A 19,633-nucleotide genomic window follows, 5' to 3' on the forward strand; every position below is an offset into this window, starting at 1 on the left:
TGAAACATTCCACTTCTATAACAAATCCGGAACATACGATTACATGAACGCTAGTAGTATAACAGGTAAGTTAACTTGGCGCACACATTTAACTCGCTGTGAGATAAACCTGTATGGGGCTCAAAAGCAATTGTAACCAACCAGCATAAGAGCGGGCTTCAATTGCATTCAGATAGCGACAGTTAAATCTAAAGGCTGCTCTGAAAATAATTCGATACTACAGGAGGTTCAATTAAGTAAGATGCCGGTCAGAACGAGTGACAGATGCACAGCGAGGTGCAAATAAATACACTGAAGATATATTAACTCTTTCTAGGTCTTTTCAGGTGTATTCTGCTTTTCGCCGCTTCAGAGATGTGATGCACCTGTCGCGGCTTCTGACACGCGTTAACATAATTTCTGAGCCACAAGAACGCGGCCTAAATTCCCGTTTGCACTGGCTATGTAATGCTCCACAATTAGAAATTGCATTGCCACGAAACGTAAGCATTTCCTGCATTTCAGATTTATTTTTTAAAAAATTTATTGCGTCGTCTTCGTGTACATAAAAAGCAATAACTGTCACTAATAATAATAATAATTGGTTTTTTGGGGAAAGGAAATGGCGCAGTATCTGTCTCATATATCTTTGGACACCTGAACCGCCCCGTAAGGGAAGGGATAAAGGAGGGAGTGAAAGAAGAAAGGAAGAATAGGTGCCGTAGTGGAGGGCTCCGGAATAATTTCGACCACCTGGGGATCTTTAACGTGCACTGACATCGCACAGCACACGGGCGCCTTAGCGTTTTTCCTCCATAAAAACGCAGCCGCCACGGTCGGGTTCGAACCCGGGAGCTCCGGATCAGTAGTCGAGCGCCCTAACCACTGAGCCACCGCGGCGGGGCTAATAACTGTCACTCGCTTTTCACATTTGCGTTGGCGTCGTTTGCTAGCTTCCGCCGTTGGCTTGGCGCGTATTTCGTGGTTAGCTTCGCGTCGACGTGTGGCCTCAGCGTTTGTAGAGCGTCCTCGGACCTTCACCGCCTGTGCCGTAGGAAGATATGGATCCTCGTGGTCTCACCGTTTCAGCTTTCGATCGCAAGAGCGACCTTGAGTCTAGCATTTACGTAGTTCTGCTCGCAGTGGCATTCCACGTCATTCGCAGTTTGGTGTTTTAGGAAAGCCCGCCAGTAATATTTAAAAGCAGGAACTCTGATGTGTAGATAAGTGTTTCTCGCGGTGACGGACATCGTGAAAAAGATCAACTATGTTAACAGGCTTTTTAGTTTATTAATTTCTAGACAGATAAAGAGGAAGAAGGAAGGCAGGGACGTTAAGCAGAATGGTATCCAGACACCCAGATGCAAATACCGATTTGTACTCAGCTGTCAATAACAGCCTTACCAGATTTTGAAATTTCAAAAACGTGATTAGACTCGGCGCTGTGGAGTGCCCAATTTTTGACATCCCGCGCGTCGCTCGAACATCGTGTGGATCCGGACCGCGCACAGCCACACATACCAGCACACGTCACTTGTACGCGAACGTCCTCCGTTGTTTCCCTGCCCCACCCGTACCTGAGCTAGTGGTCTCTGCGCCACTTTCGTGAGGTTTCCTGAATAAACTCTGGCCGACAGATACCGGTGTATTAATAGTTGAAGAAGATGTTGCGAAGACTGATTCAAATATCATTGCAAGTAGTCCGATTCGACACGACGGTAACAAGGCAACGCGCAGAGCGAAGGCTGGGCAGCACGAAGACATCTGAAGATGTGCACTGACGGCAGTTTGTCGCGAGAGATAATGACAAACTTCGATAATCACGGCAAAAGCACAGAAAACCGTGCGCTAAAGGCTATTCATGATCGTTTCCACAACCCGGCCACTCGCTGCATAGAGTTAATATGCTGACTCTAGAGCGAAAGCAAGGCCCATTCGCACACTTTTCACGTTATTGCTTAGCGCGGCGGCAGGCAGCCGTGACGTCTCTTAGTATCGAGCTGTTACTCTTCAAACATACTAGAAGGCGCATTAGCCTGGCAACTATAATGTTTTCAGACCTGGGGATTCTAAGCGGTGTAATTAAAACGCTACAGCCGCTTTCCGACTATGTTTCGAACATAAGTGCGCTCAGAAGTGTTGAAGCATTCTGTTTAAAGAAATTTCAACGCTGGTTTGAGCAGCGATTATTGATTCTCGGTCGAACTGTTAGCAGCAACATTATTGCGCCGCAGAAGTTCAGCTCTAACTAATCTCTCCTCTTTACCCCACTAGCTCACTGCTTGGGCAGTGCCTAGGCGACATTGGCCGAAGTCAAGTACTCGGGACGTCCTGCTTCTCTGGCTGAAGCTGCTCGGTTGCTCAGCATGTGCAATTAACCGCTGCGTATGGTGAACCATACGAGAACCTGCCGCTGAGCGTGATGGGATGACAGCGTCAGTATGGATCTAAAGGAAGTTTAAACTAAGCGCGTATGAGTTTGTCAGACTCCACTTTATCTTCTAGAGAACAGAGAAAACTTCCCAATTACAGCCATATGACATTATCATCAAATAATTGTTAGCGATTCAAAAGACTTACCGAGCCGTGAATTGAGTAAGCATTGCCGACGTAGACCTAAAATGAAACATTAACAACTAGCAAAGTGTTTCGTGTATTCAATGTTTCTATGGCTTTCTTCTGCCTCTTGTGGCATTTTATTTCCAGGTGGAAGTCCAGGATCCTATCAATTCTTGTATGCAGATGTCAACTGTAGCGTCGTGCAGGTTTTTTCCGTTTACTTTGAAACACGAGGTGAGGAAAAACCATTCCTTACTAAATATTCAAAACATTTTTGTGTATTCTGCATATGTTAGAGTAGGATACATGTATAGCAGCCATTTATTAGCCTCCATGTTTCTACTTTTGCACGCTTTTAGTCCATCACTGCGCGTCAAAGAGAGAGCTTTTTTTTTATTTCCTGTACTGATAAAGGAAGTGCTAAAGCGAGCAGATACGACAGCATAGCGTAAACACCAAAGGACATAGTACGCGACCACCCCGTAAGGCTCCGAGTTGCGAACTGATTTATCGTTGAAATCCTAAGCCGATGCAGGCGCCATATTCTCGTGACTTTCTCCTCGTCGCCGCAATCGCGTTAAAGCGTACGCGACCGCCAGAGAGCGACGCCAGAGGGGTCTCACGCGCAACGACAGAGTCACAGTACTAAGGAATAGTTATGGAGAGGTCAGTGCTATTAACACGTGTACCACGTTGTCAGGGCAGAGAGTCTAGGGCGGAGCGCAAGTGTGAGGTGGCCGTTGCTGATATTGTGCGGACGAGGAGGAAGTTGCGGTAATGATGGAGGCGATAGTCGAAGGAGCGCGGCTATTCGCTGCGTGCGATGACGGAAGAGGCTGCATCGATAACGAGAATAGCAGCAGTAGATGCGGGTAGCTCGAAATTAGTGCCGCCAAACGAAACGTTGGCTAAGAAGGTTTCGCCGGTGCACATACAGTGGAGACGGAAGGTGGACAAGGTGGGGAAGTGCTGTGTTTAGCCGGTTTGCTAGTGCGGCGCGGGCACAGGCACGTGTGTCAAAGAGACGGGCATAATGAACACGATCAGGGTGACGTCATCCCCCACTGCCGCCGTCAACGGGAGCAGTGACTTAAGGCAGAGGACGAAATGGAGCGAAAACAAAATGAAATGCGTAAAAATAACGACCTAGCTAGACTTTTGCTACTTTATTTCTTAATGTACTCTTTTAATAAACATCGAAGAGCAATAGAGTGCCTGACTTTTAGTGCATCCCTTAGATACACGTAGTTATGTATTCTCTTAACACCACCTTCATATAGAAAGATCATTGAATGATCTGAACATATGATATAACCTATGCCATGAATAGAAGCACGGGGAAAGCAAGAATTGACCCAGAACCTGCGAAGTTCAAAACGTCGTAAATGCATCTGCTTCCCCACCACGCGGCTAATACCCATAAGTATGTGCATGTGTTCATTACTGAGCACTACTAGCTGCCGGCAGGCCTTGGTGTTCTTTGAACCCCATTCAAAGCCATCATCACCATCATATTCTGACCACGTCCACTGCAGGTCAAAGGTCTCTCCAACAACTCTCCAATTAATCCTGTCCGGGGGCAGCTGCTGCCCCCTTATTCTGGCAAACTTCTTTATTTCTTCTACCCAAGTAGAGGATCGGTCAAAAATTCTCAGACCACTGGGTTTGTTTTCGAGCGCCTTAGTCGGGCAGTTACGGCACTCCCGAAGCCCAATATCTCTATGGAGGATAGCAGAAGTATAACTCTCATCTCTGAAAACCTTCATAGCTCTATTGCTATCATAAGTGGCAGGATTGTTGGCTGAAAAGCAGACACTACGGCCTGGGCAGACACTGCGGCAGACACTACTTTTGACCTACCCTGTAACTTTCTGCCGTCCACTGCTACGCTTGCCTTCTCTTGGTATCGAGTCCAAGAGAACGCAAGCCTAAGAGGCGCCAGCCATTCATAGTGGTCACAAATAATTTCAGGCATTTGTACTCAAATTCACTTTTAAGCGGCACGTATACAAACTGACTATGTGTGCGCGAAATGTTATTTCCAAGCCCAAAACACGTTCCCTTTCGTTTCTTCAGAGCGTATCCATGGTGCAATGCCACGCAGCTTAGAGGAGGCGAACGAAACGCTGTGTCACCAGTGGGTGAAAAACGGAACCACTGTGACCGCAGAGTGCAACAATTTCTTCGAGACGAACTGCGACAACAGTACTATATACCACGACTACAACGATACGTGTACGAGCCTGCGTACAGGCACCACTTAAGCGCTAGGAGGTGCACGCGGAGAGGATGTGGTACTGAATAAAAGAGAATAGGTTAACCAGTCTGGTTTTCGTGCTTATTCTTATCACCCTGAGAACCCACTGTCACTGGGGTTAGTACATTGTATAACGTTAAAGAGGACAAGGAGATAAAACTCGAGCACGGCTATTATCCCACGCCGGGATAAAAAAGTTGCAATGGTAATTGTACTGCAGTGATATTGTACTTGCAGATGAATAAAAAGGCATCTTTCTCCTTTATAATGCAGCTGTTAAAGACGCTGTTTGCGAATTTGTGATGTAAAAGAGGCCAGTGTTATTTTGGCGATGGTACCAAACACGCGCAACTGTGTAACGGCAAATGTGCAACGCGCGTAAGCCGATTCATTGAGTTTTGAAAAGCATAATTAGGGCCTTCGATATTTTGAACTGCAATGCCGAAAAAAGCTATAAAACGGCGCTCAGCTTAGATGTTGACTGCCTACAATATCGGTAAATAGTCTTAAGCCCGATAAAAGCGACAAAACTTGATTTGTTAATTTCATTGTTTAGTTTTTAACTGAGCACGGTCGCGTGCTCAATGTCAATATTGCTTTTCAATCAACATGCAAAGACCGCATCAAAGTATCTCTCACGGTTTTTATATAAAAATCTGCAAAGATTTAAAACCTTCACCTGCTATGCAGCTATGTACCGTTAGAGAAATCGAAAATATTCAGATGCTAGCGAAAAAAAAAAGATATTAAGTAGCTCGAAGGATTCGTGCATTATGTGTCCTATTACGCTGCAGGTGTGTGAAAAGAAGTTTGCTCCATGGTCAGTTACACAAAATTTATATGGACCGGACCCCCACGTCGTCTACGATGACAATAAACCTACAGTGGCTAGGGGTGAAAAAAGAACGAAAAAACATGGACAACAACCACGTCAGCCGAATTGATAATGCCGGTTGCTGCAACAATAAATAACCCCCAAAAAAACCCTGTCAACTGGTATGCAGGTTATGGAAGCTTATGCACAGGACACTTGCTGATGTAATAGCACGCAATTAGTGCGACACCAGTAATTACAGCATTGCTAAAAACTGGCGCTAATTTCTTACGCAGCGAAGCACAAAGAGAAAATAATTGTATAATAGGTTCCGATAACAAAAATTTTATCCTTTCATGAATGCACAATTCCTCAAGAAATGCAAAAAGAGGGAGCATTTGAAAATCAATAGCATTGGAATGCGCGTGCTCTCTCCTGTGATGCGTTCTCTGTTGTGTCTGAACACGCGTCCGTAGCGCGTCCGTAGCGCCCCTTGTACACACTCTTGTCACCACTCACACGTGCTTGTTTGTAGTGTCGGCGTTCTCTTCGCGTGTAATAGTTTTTATCTGTAGAGCAAGATAAAGAAGGCCCAAATATGCCTAAGCATATAAGGTCCTGCTAGTCACGCTTTTGTGAGCCATGTTTTTCTGGTGCACGAATTCTTTTAAAAAGCAAAGACACAAAAGTCAGAGAATTAATCCAAGCTTTTTTGATTGCAAAGGAAGGAAGCATGTGTATCAGCAACACGTCCATATCTTTGTATAAGGCAGATAACAATTTTTTCACTCGTTCGCTATCTTACCAACCTTGAAGATGATAGCATTCCTTGCGTGTACGATTGTATATATTTGTCAGTGTTGTCTTCAAATAAATCAGTTGTGAGTGGCGCTCCGTCCCGTCTTTCTACCTTCTGTTGTGTCTGTTTTCGCGCCTGTAACCAAAAGGTGTTGCTGATAGAGGCTGCCACCGCAAGAAAAATTCTTATTGCTGACACAATACCTCAGCAGCTCACTGAGTTCGTGGACGTCGAAAGGAGTGCGACCAGGAAGACCACTGTCTACTTTTAGGGCTTCTTCGCACGTGGCTACTGCCAAATCCACCAGTAAACTAGTAAATGTTACTTGACTTCGAATGAAGCCATGATGTCGTCTTCACTCTGCGTGACATCCTTTAGCTTCGCTACAAATGTAGATGACTTTCCGACGTCTTACGGGGTCTTACCGGCCAGGGACCTTAGCACCTGGTGAAGATGGCCTGATAGTTGGTAGAGCGGTGATTTTGTAAAGTCGACGATAAGCCAAAGTTAAACGTCAGGCTTGTGCACTCCAGGCAGGCTGCAGAATGCAGGGGCTGAGTCGTTCGTGCAGAGCAATCATTATTAGAGGCCCTTATGATGCGGGGGCACCAACTTGAACAGCCTAGATAGAAGTCGCTAGAGCTTTGTCTGTAGTCTGCTTGTTGGGTAATAAGCTAGAAGAGCGTACGCCGGTTAGACTTCGAGAAGGACCAAGATCTTTACCTGGTAATCGCTCCTGTCAAGCAGGACTGCAGTGTTGCCTTTGTCGGAAAGAAGAATGGCGATGCTATTGTTATTTCCCAGGTTCGTAATGGCTTGCTTCTCCGCTGCCGACGAATGCATTCTTGCACCATGTTTCCGCAAACCGGAGATCGCACCAATGGCACGGGTGCGTGCTCCTTCTGGCACTTCTGAGAGAAGTTGACTGACCGCTTGTTAGACCGCACAGACGACACCTTTGGCCTCGGTGGTGTTTTCCTGTCTAAATTCAAACCACAAGGCAATACTTCAGCCTCCTTCTCGGTCGGTGTATACGAGAATAAGTTCATGACGTGTTCTACGGCTTGTGACTCTTCCGGCCGAAGTTCCTGCAGTTTCCTGTCTAACGCGGCCGCCGCGGTTCAATGGAGGCGAAACGCAAAGGCGCCCGTGTGCTGTGCGATGTCAGTGCATGTTAAAGATCCCCAGGTGGTCGAAATTACTCCGCAGCCCCCCACTGCGGCACTACTCTCTCTTTCTTCTTTCACTCCCACCTTCCTCTCTTCCTTTACGGCGCCGTTCGGGTGTCCACCGAGATATATGAGACAATTACTGCCCCATTTCCTTTCCTCAAAAACGAAAACCAAAAACCACCCGCCGCGGTGGCTCAGTGGTTAGGGCGCTCGACTACTGAGCCGGAGTTCCCGGGTTCGAACCCGACCGCGGCGGCTGCGTTTTTATCGAGGAAAAACGCTAAGGGGCCCGTGTTCTGTGCGATGTCAGTGCACGTTAAAGATCCCCAGGTGGTCGAAATTATTCCGGAGCCCTCCACTACGGCACCCATTTCTTCCTTTAATCTTTCACTCCCTCCCTTATCCCTTCCCATACGGCGCGGTTCAGGTGTCCAACGATATATGAGACAGATACTGCGCCATTTCCTTTCCCCAAAAGCCAATTATTATTATTAACCAACGTTCTATGAAGACGTTCTCTCGTGTTAGCGATGAACTTTACGAGCAACTGCACCTCTGGCAAGTACTCCTGCATCACAAGCTCAAGTTGCCGGTGAGCAAAATACTTTTGCGTTTTCAAAGTTCGCCGCTTCTGATGCACTGAAGAGCACGTGCTTGTAGCAGCTTCCGCTCAGCCGTTTGAACAAAATGGTAACGAACAACGTGGCATGTTTTTTTTATAATTTCGCGCACCTGCCAAAAAGGCGTAATATGAGTTCACTGGATGCTAATTAAAGGTAATCATGTTAGCTGCTTTCATGCAGGAACCGTGGAAGTCTTCTGCTCTAATTCTTGTCCGTCAGCCGCTTGGAGAATTCCTCGTGGCATTCTAAGTCGCAGACTCCTCGGCGTTAAGAACTCCCACATACAAGTGATGTTGAAGAGCAGATGAGTCTTAAAGGCTGCTATTTTCTAAGTGACGTAGGCGAATCGGCGTACCTTCGTAACGACGTCTTGCCCATACGTACGAAACGGTCCGACGAAAGTTCGTCTGGTCAGGCATGGGATGAAGTGAATCACGGTCACTGACAAAGTTTTAAGAAGTAATTGACGTTTCGGAACCACATACGAGTTCCTTGTTTAGTAAGTTGCACAAATAATTGTCGTCACTTATGTAGCTAGCACGTGACGCAACTATAGTGCGTAGACGACTGGCATAGTCTCATCTGCTCGCTGCATCTTAGCTGGCGTTGAATGATTAACGACCGTAGCAGCCGCCTGAATGACGCGTTCTTTTCCTTGGCTACGTAGTCACATTGTCAATCTTATGAGCATGTTCATGCGCATGCTCGGCAATGGCATTAGTCAGTCACCAAGAAACCCGTATGCGATTTCGAAACGTCAATTACTTCTTCAGAATTGATCAATAACTGGGATTAATTTCAATTTTTCGTACTGCTTCAAGAACACAATATCAGCGATTTAAATATACAACAGAGTCGACTCTGCGTGTGGAACTCATAATGCTTGTCCATGATAATTCTTGCCAATGCTTACATGAAATAATCATCCTAGAATGCAGAAAGAGCATGCAACAAAAAATAGAAAATACGCGCGCTAACGTTCATCATTAATGCTTTATGGGAGTTTAACGTCCCAAAGCGACTCGTGCTATGAGAGACGTCGTAGTGAATTGCTCCGAGAATTTCGACCACCTGGGGTTCTTTAACGTGCACTGACATCGCTCAGTACACGGGTCTCAAGAATTTCGCCTCCTTTGAAATTCGACAGCCGCGGCCGGAATCGAACACGCGTCTTTCGAGCCAGCAGTCGAGCGCCGTAACCACTCAGCCACCGCGGCGGCTAGTTCACCATTTCAAGTAACTGAGCAGAAACAACTGCATACGCTGTCGTTAAGCCAGCTCAAGAAGTAAATAGACAGGCTGCCACTTCGAGCGTTGCCGAGGAGCAATGAGCTTGCGTATAACCAAGACACATATGCTACTGAATATTCTTTTGCATACTGTTATTCAAGATCTTACAAGAACTCTTTCTGCAAGACATGTTAGCTGCTCGAGTACACACACAAAAAGAAACGCAACAAGACGCAAGCAGAAAACTAAGCATATTACGATGAACCACTGTTTAAACGCAGCTACGCTTTCACAAGGCAGATTAAAAAATGAAGCAATAAAACTCTTCTCTCATAACATTCGTTACAGATCAAGCGCAACCAATTTCTGCAGAGGTAAAGGGAAAACCTGTTGAGCACCGGCTGGTGTCAGTGATGAAGTACGAACTAATTACAGGCGGATTCCTTGGTCTACCAACGATAAATAAATAGTTTTCCCACCCACAGTACCACTTCACATTGACAATTCGTCATCAGCTGTCGTTGCTACGCACGTCGTCACCACTAAGAGTAGCGCGAAATTGAGGGGTCAGTAACCCTAGCTCCCCCGAAAACAAAATAGGCAAGCAGGTTGTACTGAGTGTTCATATCTTTCTTAATTACCTTTACTTGCGGATTAGCCTCAGATTTCATTAGCAAAACGCTAATGGAAACGAAAAATACTTTTCGGCTAGGTATAGAATATGTGCCGTTTAAGTAAATGACTAACTATTTATGATCAATCCAACTCTTCGCATGATGTACTCACAGGCCATTCACAAGCCACTGCATGACGCAGTTCCGTGCCCGTAGAGGCAATCGGGTTTGCGGGCACGAAAGCGGCATCTGGGCTATTTATTCGCGGTGACTTCGCAGGTTGGTTTTGCAATGTGCACCAAAGCTTCAATTGAGCCCTGTCAACGCGCGGGAACTCGGCGGCGCACATAATACAGGTACACCAGGCCAGTGCTACTTTGCGCGTCGAGGACAGGTGGGAAAACAGCAGCCTCAGGTCGTAGCTGTCTGTTGTGAGGTGCCTCAGAGCAGGGAGGGCATTCACTACTGTCGCATACTCCTCTTCCAGCAGCAAGTCGGCCGCCGTGGCGTCAGTGCAAAGCGTCAAACGCTCCAGGGCGTCAAAGGCCGTCTTCATCGCACACCGGAAAAACAGGACGCACGCGGCGAGGTCGTCCAAGCGCAGCTCCTTGATCTGATTGGGGAGAAGAGAATAGAGCAGCACGCTAAGCACATTTATTTACTTTTTCATTTGGGCCTAATACAAGAGTAAGCGCCGCAAGCACGTCTCAATACCTTGTATAGAGAAAGCCTTCCCCGTTATAACACACTTGAAGCCTATGCAAAATGTCCAGTCGAGCCTGATCACGCTTTTCCTACACGCTTGATATTCGGAAACTTCGCCACCAAGACGAATCACATTTATATTTACGCCGCATATGAAAAAGGAAATGGGTCAGCGTTGAGGGCGGTCTCAACAAGGGGGAGGCCAGAAGGCGTGCAAATGATTTGAGCTGCGGAACCCCTATACTTCGTTCCATGAAAGGCAGAAAGTCTACGCCTATTTATATTTGCCAAGCTTTGAGCTCCATACGCCACTGCGTCTTCGGCTGCGCACAGTTGGTCAGCCGCCGTGTGACAGACCGTCTTCCAATCTCCGCTTCGCAATTCCCACTGCGGGCTTTCGCACAGCGCGGAAGCCTCATGTGGCTCCTGCATGCCTGGTTCGATATAGGCCTACTGCGTTCACCAATGCGTCGGCTACACGCACACCCATTCACTTCATGCTACAAAAAACAAAACAGGACCCCAAATAAACAAGCAACCAAGTGTGCAGCGGCATGCCCACGCTTGTCCACAAAAACTAGAACTTACAAAAAGTGAGGTGCGTGCTAATTGGTTGATTATGTATCTCAAAACAACGCAAAAGAGATTGAACAAGACAAACGAACTGCGTGAGAGGCAACGCTGCTCAACACCTGTCACTTCTCCACGCCGCATCCACGTGGGAGGGTCGGATTGCCCATAGGGGCAAAAGACCACTTCTTTGGGAACTATTTTCCAGCACCTGCTCGCCAGCATGCGGGAAGGCCCCAATATTCTTACTATAACACGGTCAAGCGTCTCTCATAGCCTGAGTCTCTTTGGGACGTTAAACCCCCATAAACCATAAACCTATAATACCTATAATTGATTTGTGGCGAGTTCTAACCCGGCGATCAGAAGCATATTTATTAATTTAATTACATTATACGTTTAGCCCTGGCAGTTTCTTAGACCGCCGAAATTTAACACTGCGGAGGCAGTACAGGAAAAATAATTCGAACATCTGCTGGAAGGCTGAAGCTGGCTGGAATCTTCTCAACAACGGGGCATAAAGCTCATTTCGTTCAACAACAGTTCCAAAAAGATAACAAAATTTGAGCGCAACAACTCTCGGTGCGTAAGGCCGTAAGCATGAGCGCATGCACACGGGTGCCTTCACCCCATCCTGTTCCTACCCTAACACATGCACTCATGGAGTGCCCCGCTGATCCTCCCCCGCCGGGCTCGGAACTCTCCACATGGGAGGCCTCACTGCGCTCGACGGACGCGCACCGGCAGATGACCGCCACCACGCGGGTCTCGGATGTGCCGCAGCGACGTGGACTGTCAGGCATCTAGTGCAGTGAGGTCATGCCTGGCCCGGGCTAGCGGCCCCCACCAGTGGACATTGAAGTTTTTTTCTCTCTCTCCTTGGGGATTAAAACTCGTCCAGGAGGTCATAGAAAAAAGTTTGAATCTAATTTCAGATATGATTAAAAAGCTTTTAAAGGACTTTTCAGTGTGCCTACCAGGATCGCATAGCTGTCCTGCCGAGCAGCGCAGTAAGCGGTTGTCTTCCTCAGGGACATAGAAAAAGTAAGCCTAAAAGCCAACCTAGGTTCCTTTCTAATTGGCTACTCTGAGTTCGATTATGATGGGGCCAGGCAATGCTTGCATTCTTCAATCCGGCCAAAATAATTGTCCTACACGCCACCACTCCGACGTTAGGAATGGCGTTGTTTGGTTTTATCTTTAATAAACTATGCTTGAGTTGAGCGGATTCACTATTCATTAAAATATGCCTATCCGAACTCAAATGTCGGGTGATGATTATATTGTGTGTGCTGTCAAACACACTGCATTTTCAAAGCAACTTTCGTGTGCCACTTTACGCACCAGTTACGAACAGCTTTCAAAGAATGGATCAATACTGTTTAGTCGCTGACAATTTTCACATAGAACGAAAAGAGGAATCACCCATCACCAATTCAGCCTTCCTAATCATTGGACGAAATTCCGAAAATATCTTTTTATTTTGTTTGCTCGTTTACAGTGGATGTCAGCGCCATCACGGCATTTCCGGAGGCAGGCCCTGGACCCAGTGCTGCTCGCCATTGTTCAGATTCACACCCAGAGCGAGAAAGCTACTCTGCCCTCCCTTCACTCACAAACGAGATATCGCATTGCTCCAGTTCCCAAATTTACCGTGCCTTTCCTCGAAGTATGTGAGTATGTGCGTATGTGCGTATGTGCATATGTGGAGTGAGTATGTGGAGATGGTCCCGAGGCGCCAAGTGCACCTGCAGCTGGCCTAACCCTGAACTGTCTGTACTTATACACGTACGCTGTGATACGTGGTGGCGCGGTATGCGGCAGCTGAAAACAGTATACACTGTGCAAAATCCGCGGTAAGCTCCCTGCGACTGCGTTTCCTGAAACGGCGCTGCAGAAACTACAGCTTCAAAAGGAACCGCCTTGAGGATCGCTACGCCGTACTATCCTGAAGGAATCACCCAAGCTGAATGTCACACCTGCTACAAAAATGGCTGGTTGTTTCTACAGCTAGCCTCACAGCTTCATGATTCATTCAGGACCCAAAGACATTAACTCTGCCTCTATCCGAACTTTTTGCGCTGCACGGAATTTTGCGTTAGGAGCGATGGCGAAACACAATAACTTTCTAACGTGGTTGGGGTAGATTCTGGACCCAAGTGGCAGCAAGCACTGAAATCACGTGGCAACCACCAAACATTTACATTCAATACACGGGGAAGAATTTTGTCTCCGAGTAACAGAAGACGAAGTGTCCCTGCTAAGTAAGCAGATGTCCTTCAGTCATCCCGGCAGCTGGACTGGGCTCTGAGGCTAGGCCTAGAGCCACCGGTGACGCGCAGGCAGAGGTGGCTTCGCTGGCGTCGGTCCCTGCTCCCGGTCCATTAGCGGCAGCGCATATCCCGCCTTCTTCAAATGCACCTCAGCCCGTGAGCGATCTGCCCTCTGGGCGGAACTCGGCAATGGCTGCCCAGCCTCCACTGCTCGATGGGGCTTCAACCGTGCAGCGTGAGGAGGAGAGCTCTCCAATGGACCTGTCTTCAGCACCTCCATCCGTGCCACCGGCCTCCCGCTGTTCTCAAATGCGCCCATCATAGACACTGCACAGGATTCGTCTTCTGCCAACTGCAGCTCACAAGGCAAGCGTTCCTGCCCAGCGTATGCCAACCAGGTGGCTGTGCCGATATCGGGATCGGTATCGTATAAAGTGGCCACTAAAGCTCTGGCAGCCAAAAGCCTGACAGACATTCCCAACAGGATTCTCCAGGCGAGCCTGGACGAGTGTCTTGGGACCAAAGGTTTTCGTGGCTTCACGTCTAGAACGAAATCTAATACCATCGCTGGCCCCGCCGCGGTGGCTCAGTGGTTAGGGCGCTCGACAACTGATCCGGAGTTCCCGGGCTCGAACCCGACCGCGGCGGCTGCGTTTTTATGGAGGAAAAACGCTTAGGCGCCCGTGTGCTGTGCGATGTCAGTGCACGTTAAAGATCCCCAGGTGGTCGAAATTATGCCGGAGCCCTCCACTACGGCACCTATTCTTCCTTTCTTCTTTCACTCCCTCCTTTATCCCTTCCCTTACGGCGCGGTTCAGGTGTCCAAAGATATATGAGACAGATACTGCGCCATTTCCTTTCCCCAAAAAACCAGTTATTATTAATAATACCATCGCTGTGCGGCTCCCGACTTTGGCTGCTGTCGAGCGTCTGCAAACACTCAAGTGCATATCGATTACAAGCGAGATCTCGGTGCCGGTCCAGGTGTACCTAGTAGAAGGTTCGGACCTACAACGCTGTGTTGTTTACAACGTCGACGTTGCCGAAGACAAGACGACCCTCCAGCGTGAGCTGTACTGTCCAACCCACCGTGTCATCCAAGCGCGGTATATGGGAAAGGTGCGCTCGTGCATCGTCACATTACAGGGCCCACCAACTCTCCCAGAACGACTTTACTACTATGGCTGTATTCTGCGGCCTCGCCCTTACAAACCGAGTGATGTCTATTGCTACAGCTGTTTCAGGCCTGGCCCCATGCGTCGATCATGCCCTTTTGCAACGCAAGATGAGGCTCGGCCACAAGGCACACCTTCTTACAGGCGCGGACTTTGCAAGACTGACGACCACGAGATCACCTCTCCAACTTGCCCAACAAAACAGAAAGCAACTGAGAAGGTTCGACGTGGTATCCGTAAGCAAGCGCCTCCGAATGAAAACAAAGCCCCGATACAGACATCCAACAGGTTTGCGGCTCTTCGGTGGGATGAAGACGACCGGCCGGAGCTTTCTGAGCCTAATCCACCTGCTGCCCCTGCCCAACAGTCGTACAGTGATAAAGTGCGCAAGGATCGCCGTCGCCTTCAAGCTACACAAAAGCACAGCATACTAGAACCTCTGCGTGAGGACATGGTAGCTGTTGACGACCAAATTGCACGCCTTTTAGCCGAGGTCCCTAAGCTACGGCAACGCCATGAACTACTTGCTCGCCGTAGACAACCAGCGGAATCCCACTCCACGCCAATCAATTCTGCAGCGCCTTCGACTACGTAGGTCCAGTGCTCATTCGTTTTTCGCAGACTACCATTTCTTCTGTAGCACTGCAGGATAACTCAACAAGATCTCTCCTCCGATTTATGGTAAACCAGTTATCTATTACAACGCTTGGAAACCTAATCGAAAATGGCGAGTACACGTTGTTGTGGTGTGCTCCAATGGAACTGCAGAGGCCTCCCCACAAAGCTGGAAGAGCTAAAACCTCGACTTCGCATGAACAAGCTCCAGGTGTGGGTCCTCCTACTGCAGGAGACCAATGCCTTGCCATCCATTCTGGGCTTTAATGGATACATGTCTCCTTCAATGAACGACCGTCGTGTGCACACTGTTTCCCCTCCGGGAAAGGCGGCGGTGTACGTTGATGCGTGTTTTCCTCAAGTTCGCCTCTCTCTAGAAAACTGGTGCACCTCATATCAAGAGGTAGTCGCAGTGTCTGTGAAGCTTCCCAAGGCAGCTGTTGTGGTCGTGTCCTACTAGGTATGACCCGCCGGTGAAGCTCCCTCCCGAATTTATCTGGGGTGGTTATTAACTTTACGACGACAGCCCCCAGGGTGACCTCTTTTAGTTGGTGGTGACTTTAACGCCCCTCATCCTGACTGGCGGTACCGCACTTCAAGCCCCCTGGTAGGCGTGTGCGGGGCGCATTCGCGAATGCGGTGTCTGTTTTACTCAACGATCCAGATTCAGCAACGCGGACTGTGCGCCATGCTCGCTGTCCAACATATCCTCCGGACCTTACGTGGTGGTCAGGACCCGGAACTTCATCATGGCACCTGGAGCCAGACTGCTAGGTAGTGACCACCATCCTATCATCATCAGTCTCCATCCATCAAGAGCCCGCCGATTACGCCGTAGGTGTTCTGTGGTCAATTGGGACACGTTTCGCACCACCGCCGAAGATCTCTCCCTGCAATCATCCCCACTACTTGTGGACTGCATACAAACTGCGCTGAACAAGGCTACTGCTGTCACCTGGACGGACGTGAATCGCCCGGCGCCTGATGTGGGTCCGCTTAACCTGTGGGCTGCTCGCCGACAAGCGCAGATGGCAGCTACCCGAGACCCGACTTCTGCGCAAGCACGGACAAGGCTGAATTACCTTACTGCCAAGGCTCGCAGATATGAACGCGATCTCTCACGACGGCCGTAGCATGCGTGGTGTGAGCAGTTCTGGATAAAGTCATCGAATGCTGCTCTCTGGCAAACGTTTCGTGCAATAGAGCATCGTTCCTCTCGTCCTGACGCAGCGGCCACGGCATGCTTCGCAGCTATAATAGCTCAGGATGATTTCGCCAGAGAGGCAGCGTGGAAATTTTTCCGCAAGTATGGTGTGTTGCCTCCAAGGGTCATAGGAGCCCCCTTGGTTGCCATTCCAGCATATCTCGATAAAATCCCATCTACAGCGGATGCCGAGGGAATTGCAAGCCCATTTTCAATGCCCGAGTTGCTTGCAGCAATACACGAGTCCCGTCGGAAGACTGCGCCCGGTCCGGACTCCGTTCCGTACGAGGTTTACAAGAACTTAAGTTCCGCTCTACTGCCTCAACTCCTCGCCACCATTAACAAGGTATGGATAGAAGGCGTCGTACCAGAAACCTGGAAATCGGCTATTGTAATCCCCATACCAAAGCCGGGGAAGCCGCCGATAGACCTCGGAAATTTCCGGCCTATATCGCGTACGCCAACATTATGCAAGCTTACCGAAAAAATGCTTGCGACACGGCTGTCGTGGTGGCTTGAACACCACGGTTTCTACCATCCCGCCAAAATTGGCTTTCGTACGTCCATAGGTACAGAAGATGGACTGGCTGTCTTGGCGTCAGCAGTTCTGGCCTCAAGTCGCAGCCACAATGCACGTACTGTACTGGTCATGCACGTTGAAAAGGCGTACGATAATATCAGTCATGCTGCCATCCTGGAATCGCTTGACATGCTGCATTTTCTCGTTAGAGTGCGCAATTTTGTTAAATCCTTCCTTGAAGGCCGACACTTTGCCATCCGCCTCAGTGGTGAGGCCGTCGGATCATTTGTGCCTCTTCGCGGCGTTCCCCAGGGATCAGTGTTATCGCCAACACTATTTAATATTGCTTTCATCCTCCTTGCTTGACGCTTGCATGACGTCTCTGAGATTTAGTTCTTATTGCATGCTGATGACATAACGGTGTGGAGCACTCACAACGACCTGATGACTCAAGCAGCAGGCCTACAATCAGCCATAGATATTACGTCCACTTTTGCTTCTTCAATTGGTCTGCAGCTTCCCGTGAGCAAAACCACTTTGGTGTCAGTCACCAACCGCTGGGGGCGCCGTAAACTGGCTGCAACACCAATTCGTCTCCATCTATCCGGAACTCCAATTCAAGAAAGTTCGACCGTAAAAATCTTGGGCTTGACAATACACGAGTCAGGAACAGGTACTGCTTGGCTTTCTCGAGCTAAAAAGCCAGCAATTCAGGTGTTGGGTCTGATTAGACGCATTGCTCCTAAAACAGGCGGATCCCGCTCTCATGTTGCACGACAGATGGTGCGGGCGGTTGTGCAACCGCGCCTCGTTTACCAAGCCCAATTCCAGCATTTGATGAGGGCTCAATGGGATCGTCTAGAAGCTGTTAATCGAGAGGCAATGAGGGTCGTCACTTGCCTTCCCCGCTGAATACACAAGATGAGCTGGTGCAGCAACGACGCGATGCTCGACGCCTAAAGTCAAGCCTTACACACAACGTGTGCACTCAAGGCCATATGCTTCATCCCACTCTATTCTACAGCCGCTCCCGCCCAATCTTCCTCCCTGGCGTTTTGTGCAGCTAAGCGACAACAAACCAACTGATCTACGTCGGCCCTCATCTACCCGCGCGGCATCGTCGTTACGCGACCGAATTACACAGCAAGACGCCAATCTGCCGCATGGCTACATTGTTATGTACGTTGGCGCAAGCATCCAGGCCTGCGAAACCACAACGGCAGTTTACTGTCCTTGCAAGCCTGGCCTGAACAAAACGTCAAAGTTTCACCTCTTAGAACCTCCTTCCTCCTTCTGTGCGGAGATGCTTGCGGTTCAAGAGGCACTTTGCTCTGCGGCTGCCGTTCCCATGCTACCCATGGCCCGCATTGCCATTAGCACCGACGCCCTTCACGTCACACGCCTACCACGACGCGTAAGTCGCACGGCAGAAATCTGCCAAGGCAACCATCATCTAGCGGCACGCATCCCGCAGCAAATCCGTATTGAGTGGGTCTCGCGTGATCTCCTGAGCGCACAAAGCCGCGCAGATTCTGCGACCCGCCTTTCGACCCCAACCTCGTCTTTGCCTCGAGTCCTCAATCTGGATTACACCACCCTCCTTTTAACAAGAAAGGAACACCTCTGGTGCCGCACACGTGCTTTAATCCCTCCGTGTGCGCTAACCCTCCCCCGTGGTCTTACCCGTGCAGAGGAGGTTGCGCTTCGAAGGATACGGGTCTTGGTTGCCCTAACTCCAGCTGTGACACGCAAGTGGCCGCATTTGAAAGATTTATATTCCCGCCCCGGGTGCCCAGTTGCAAGAACAGAGACTGTGAGGCGGATATCCCTCACCTGTTGTGGTACTGCCCGGCGCTGAAGCCGACGAGAATTTGGCACCTGGCGACAGTGGGACTCTCACCGGACAATCCGGATTCCTATATTGCCTGGACACAGGGTCCATATCGTCGTTCACTTCTTGATTTCATCAAATCAACCCACCTTTTTTCATTTATTTAAGCATCTTACTCATCTCTCACTTCATAGTTTTTATGCCCTGAGGCAATAAACATCATCCCCCCCCCCCCAAAAAAAAACAGAAAACTCACGACTATTAAAAGTAGAATGCTTCCAAGAAGGACAAATGTGTTGGTCGATATTTCGTCCCCGAACCAACTGCGCTACTGGACACAGTACAGGGCGAAAAGATAGGAGGGAATGTGATTTCACAGCACTACATAAGACTATGGAAGCTTTAAGTCTATAGTTAAAAGTGTTCATTACGAAGGATCCAGCTTCAAAGCGGAGGCTGCCACTGTAGACAACATAGTTTTGTGCTATTCTAAGTGGGATTGAAATCAGAGATGCTGGGTATGTAACTTATCGAACTGAACAAGAAAATGATAGGGCCAGACAAACACACAGACATTTTTTTTAACCTAGAGCATGGAGTCTAGCCACTGACCTGGCGACAGCAGGAAATGATGAGGCTGGAAACGACGCTTGGCAGCGTAGAGATGTTGAGCCTCAGAAAGTCCAGGCTACG

General features: G+C 48.8%; 1 protein-coding gene across 1 annotated transcript in view; it reads left to right on the forward strand.

Annotated features, from left to right (window-relative positions):
* The window catches only part of LOC144123273 (uncharacterized), a 19,470-nt gene extending 14,653 nt beyond the window's left edge, over positions 1–4,817 (forward strand). Inside the window, exons 3-5 of the mRNA XM_077656128.1 lie at positions 1–65; positions 2,686–2,772; positions 4,615–4,817. The exon at positions 1–65 is cut by the window's left edge and continues 12 nt beyond it. Of these exons, the coding sequence (XP_077512254.1) occupies positions 1–65; positions 2,686–2,772; positions 4,615–4,802 (340 nt within the window). The 3' untranslated portion in view covers positions 4,803–4,817. The remainder of the gene's footprint in view (positions 66–2,685; positions 2,773–4,614) is intronic.
* Positions 4,818–19,633: the final 14,816 nt, after the last annotated feature.

Source organism: Amblyomma americanum, chromosome 3 (genome assembly GCF_052857255.1).
Source record: "Amblyomma americanum isolate KBUSLIRL-KWMA chromosome 3, ASM5285725v1, whole genome shotgun sequence".
Taxonomy (NCBI): Eukaryota; Metazoa; Arthropoda; class Arachnida; order Ixodida; family Ixodidae; genus Amblyomma; species Amblyomma americanum.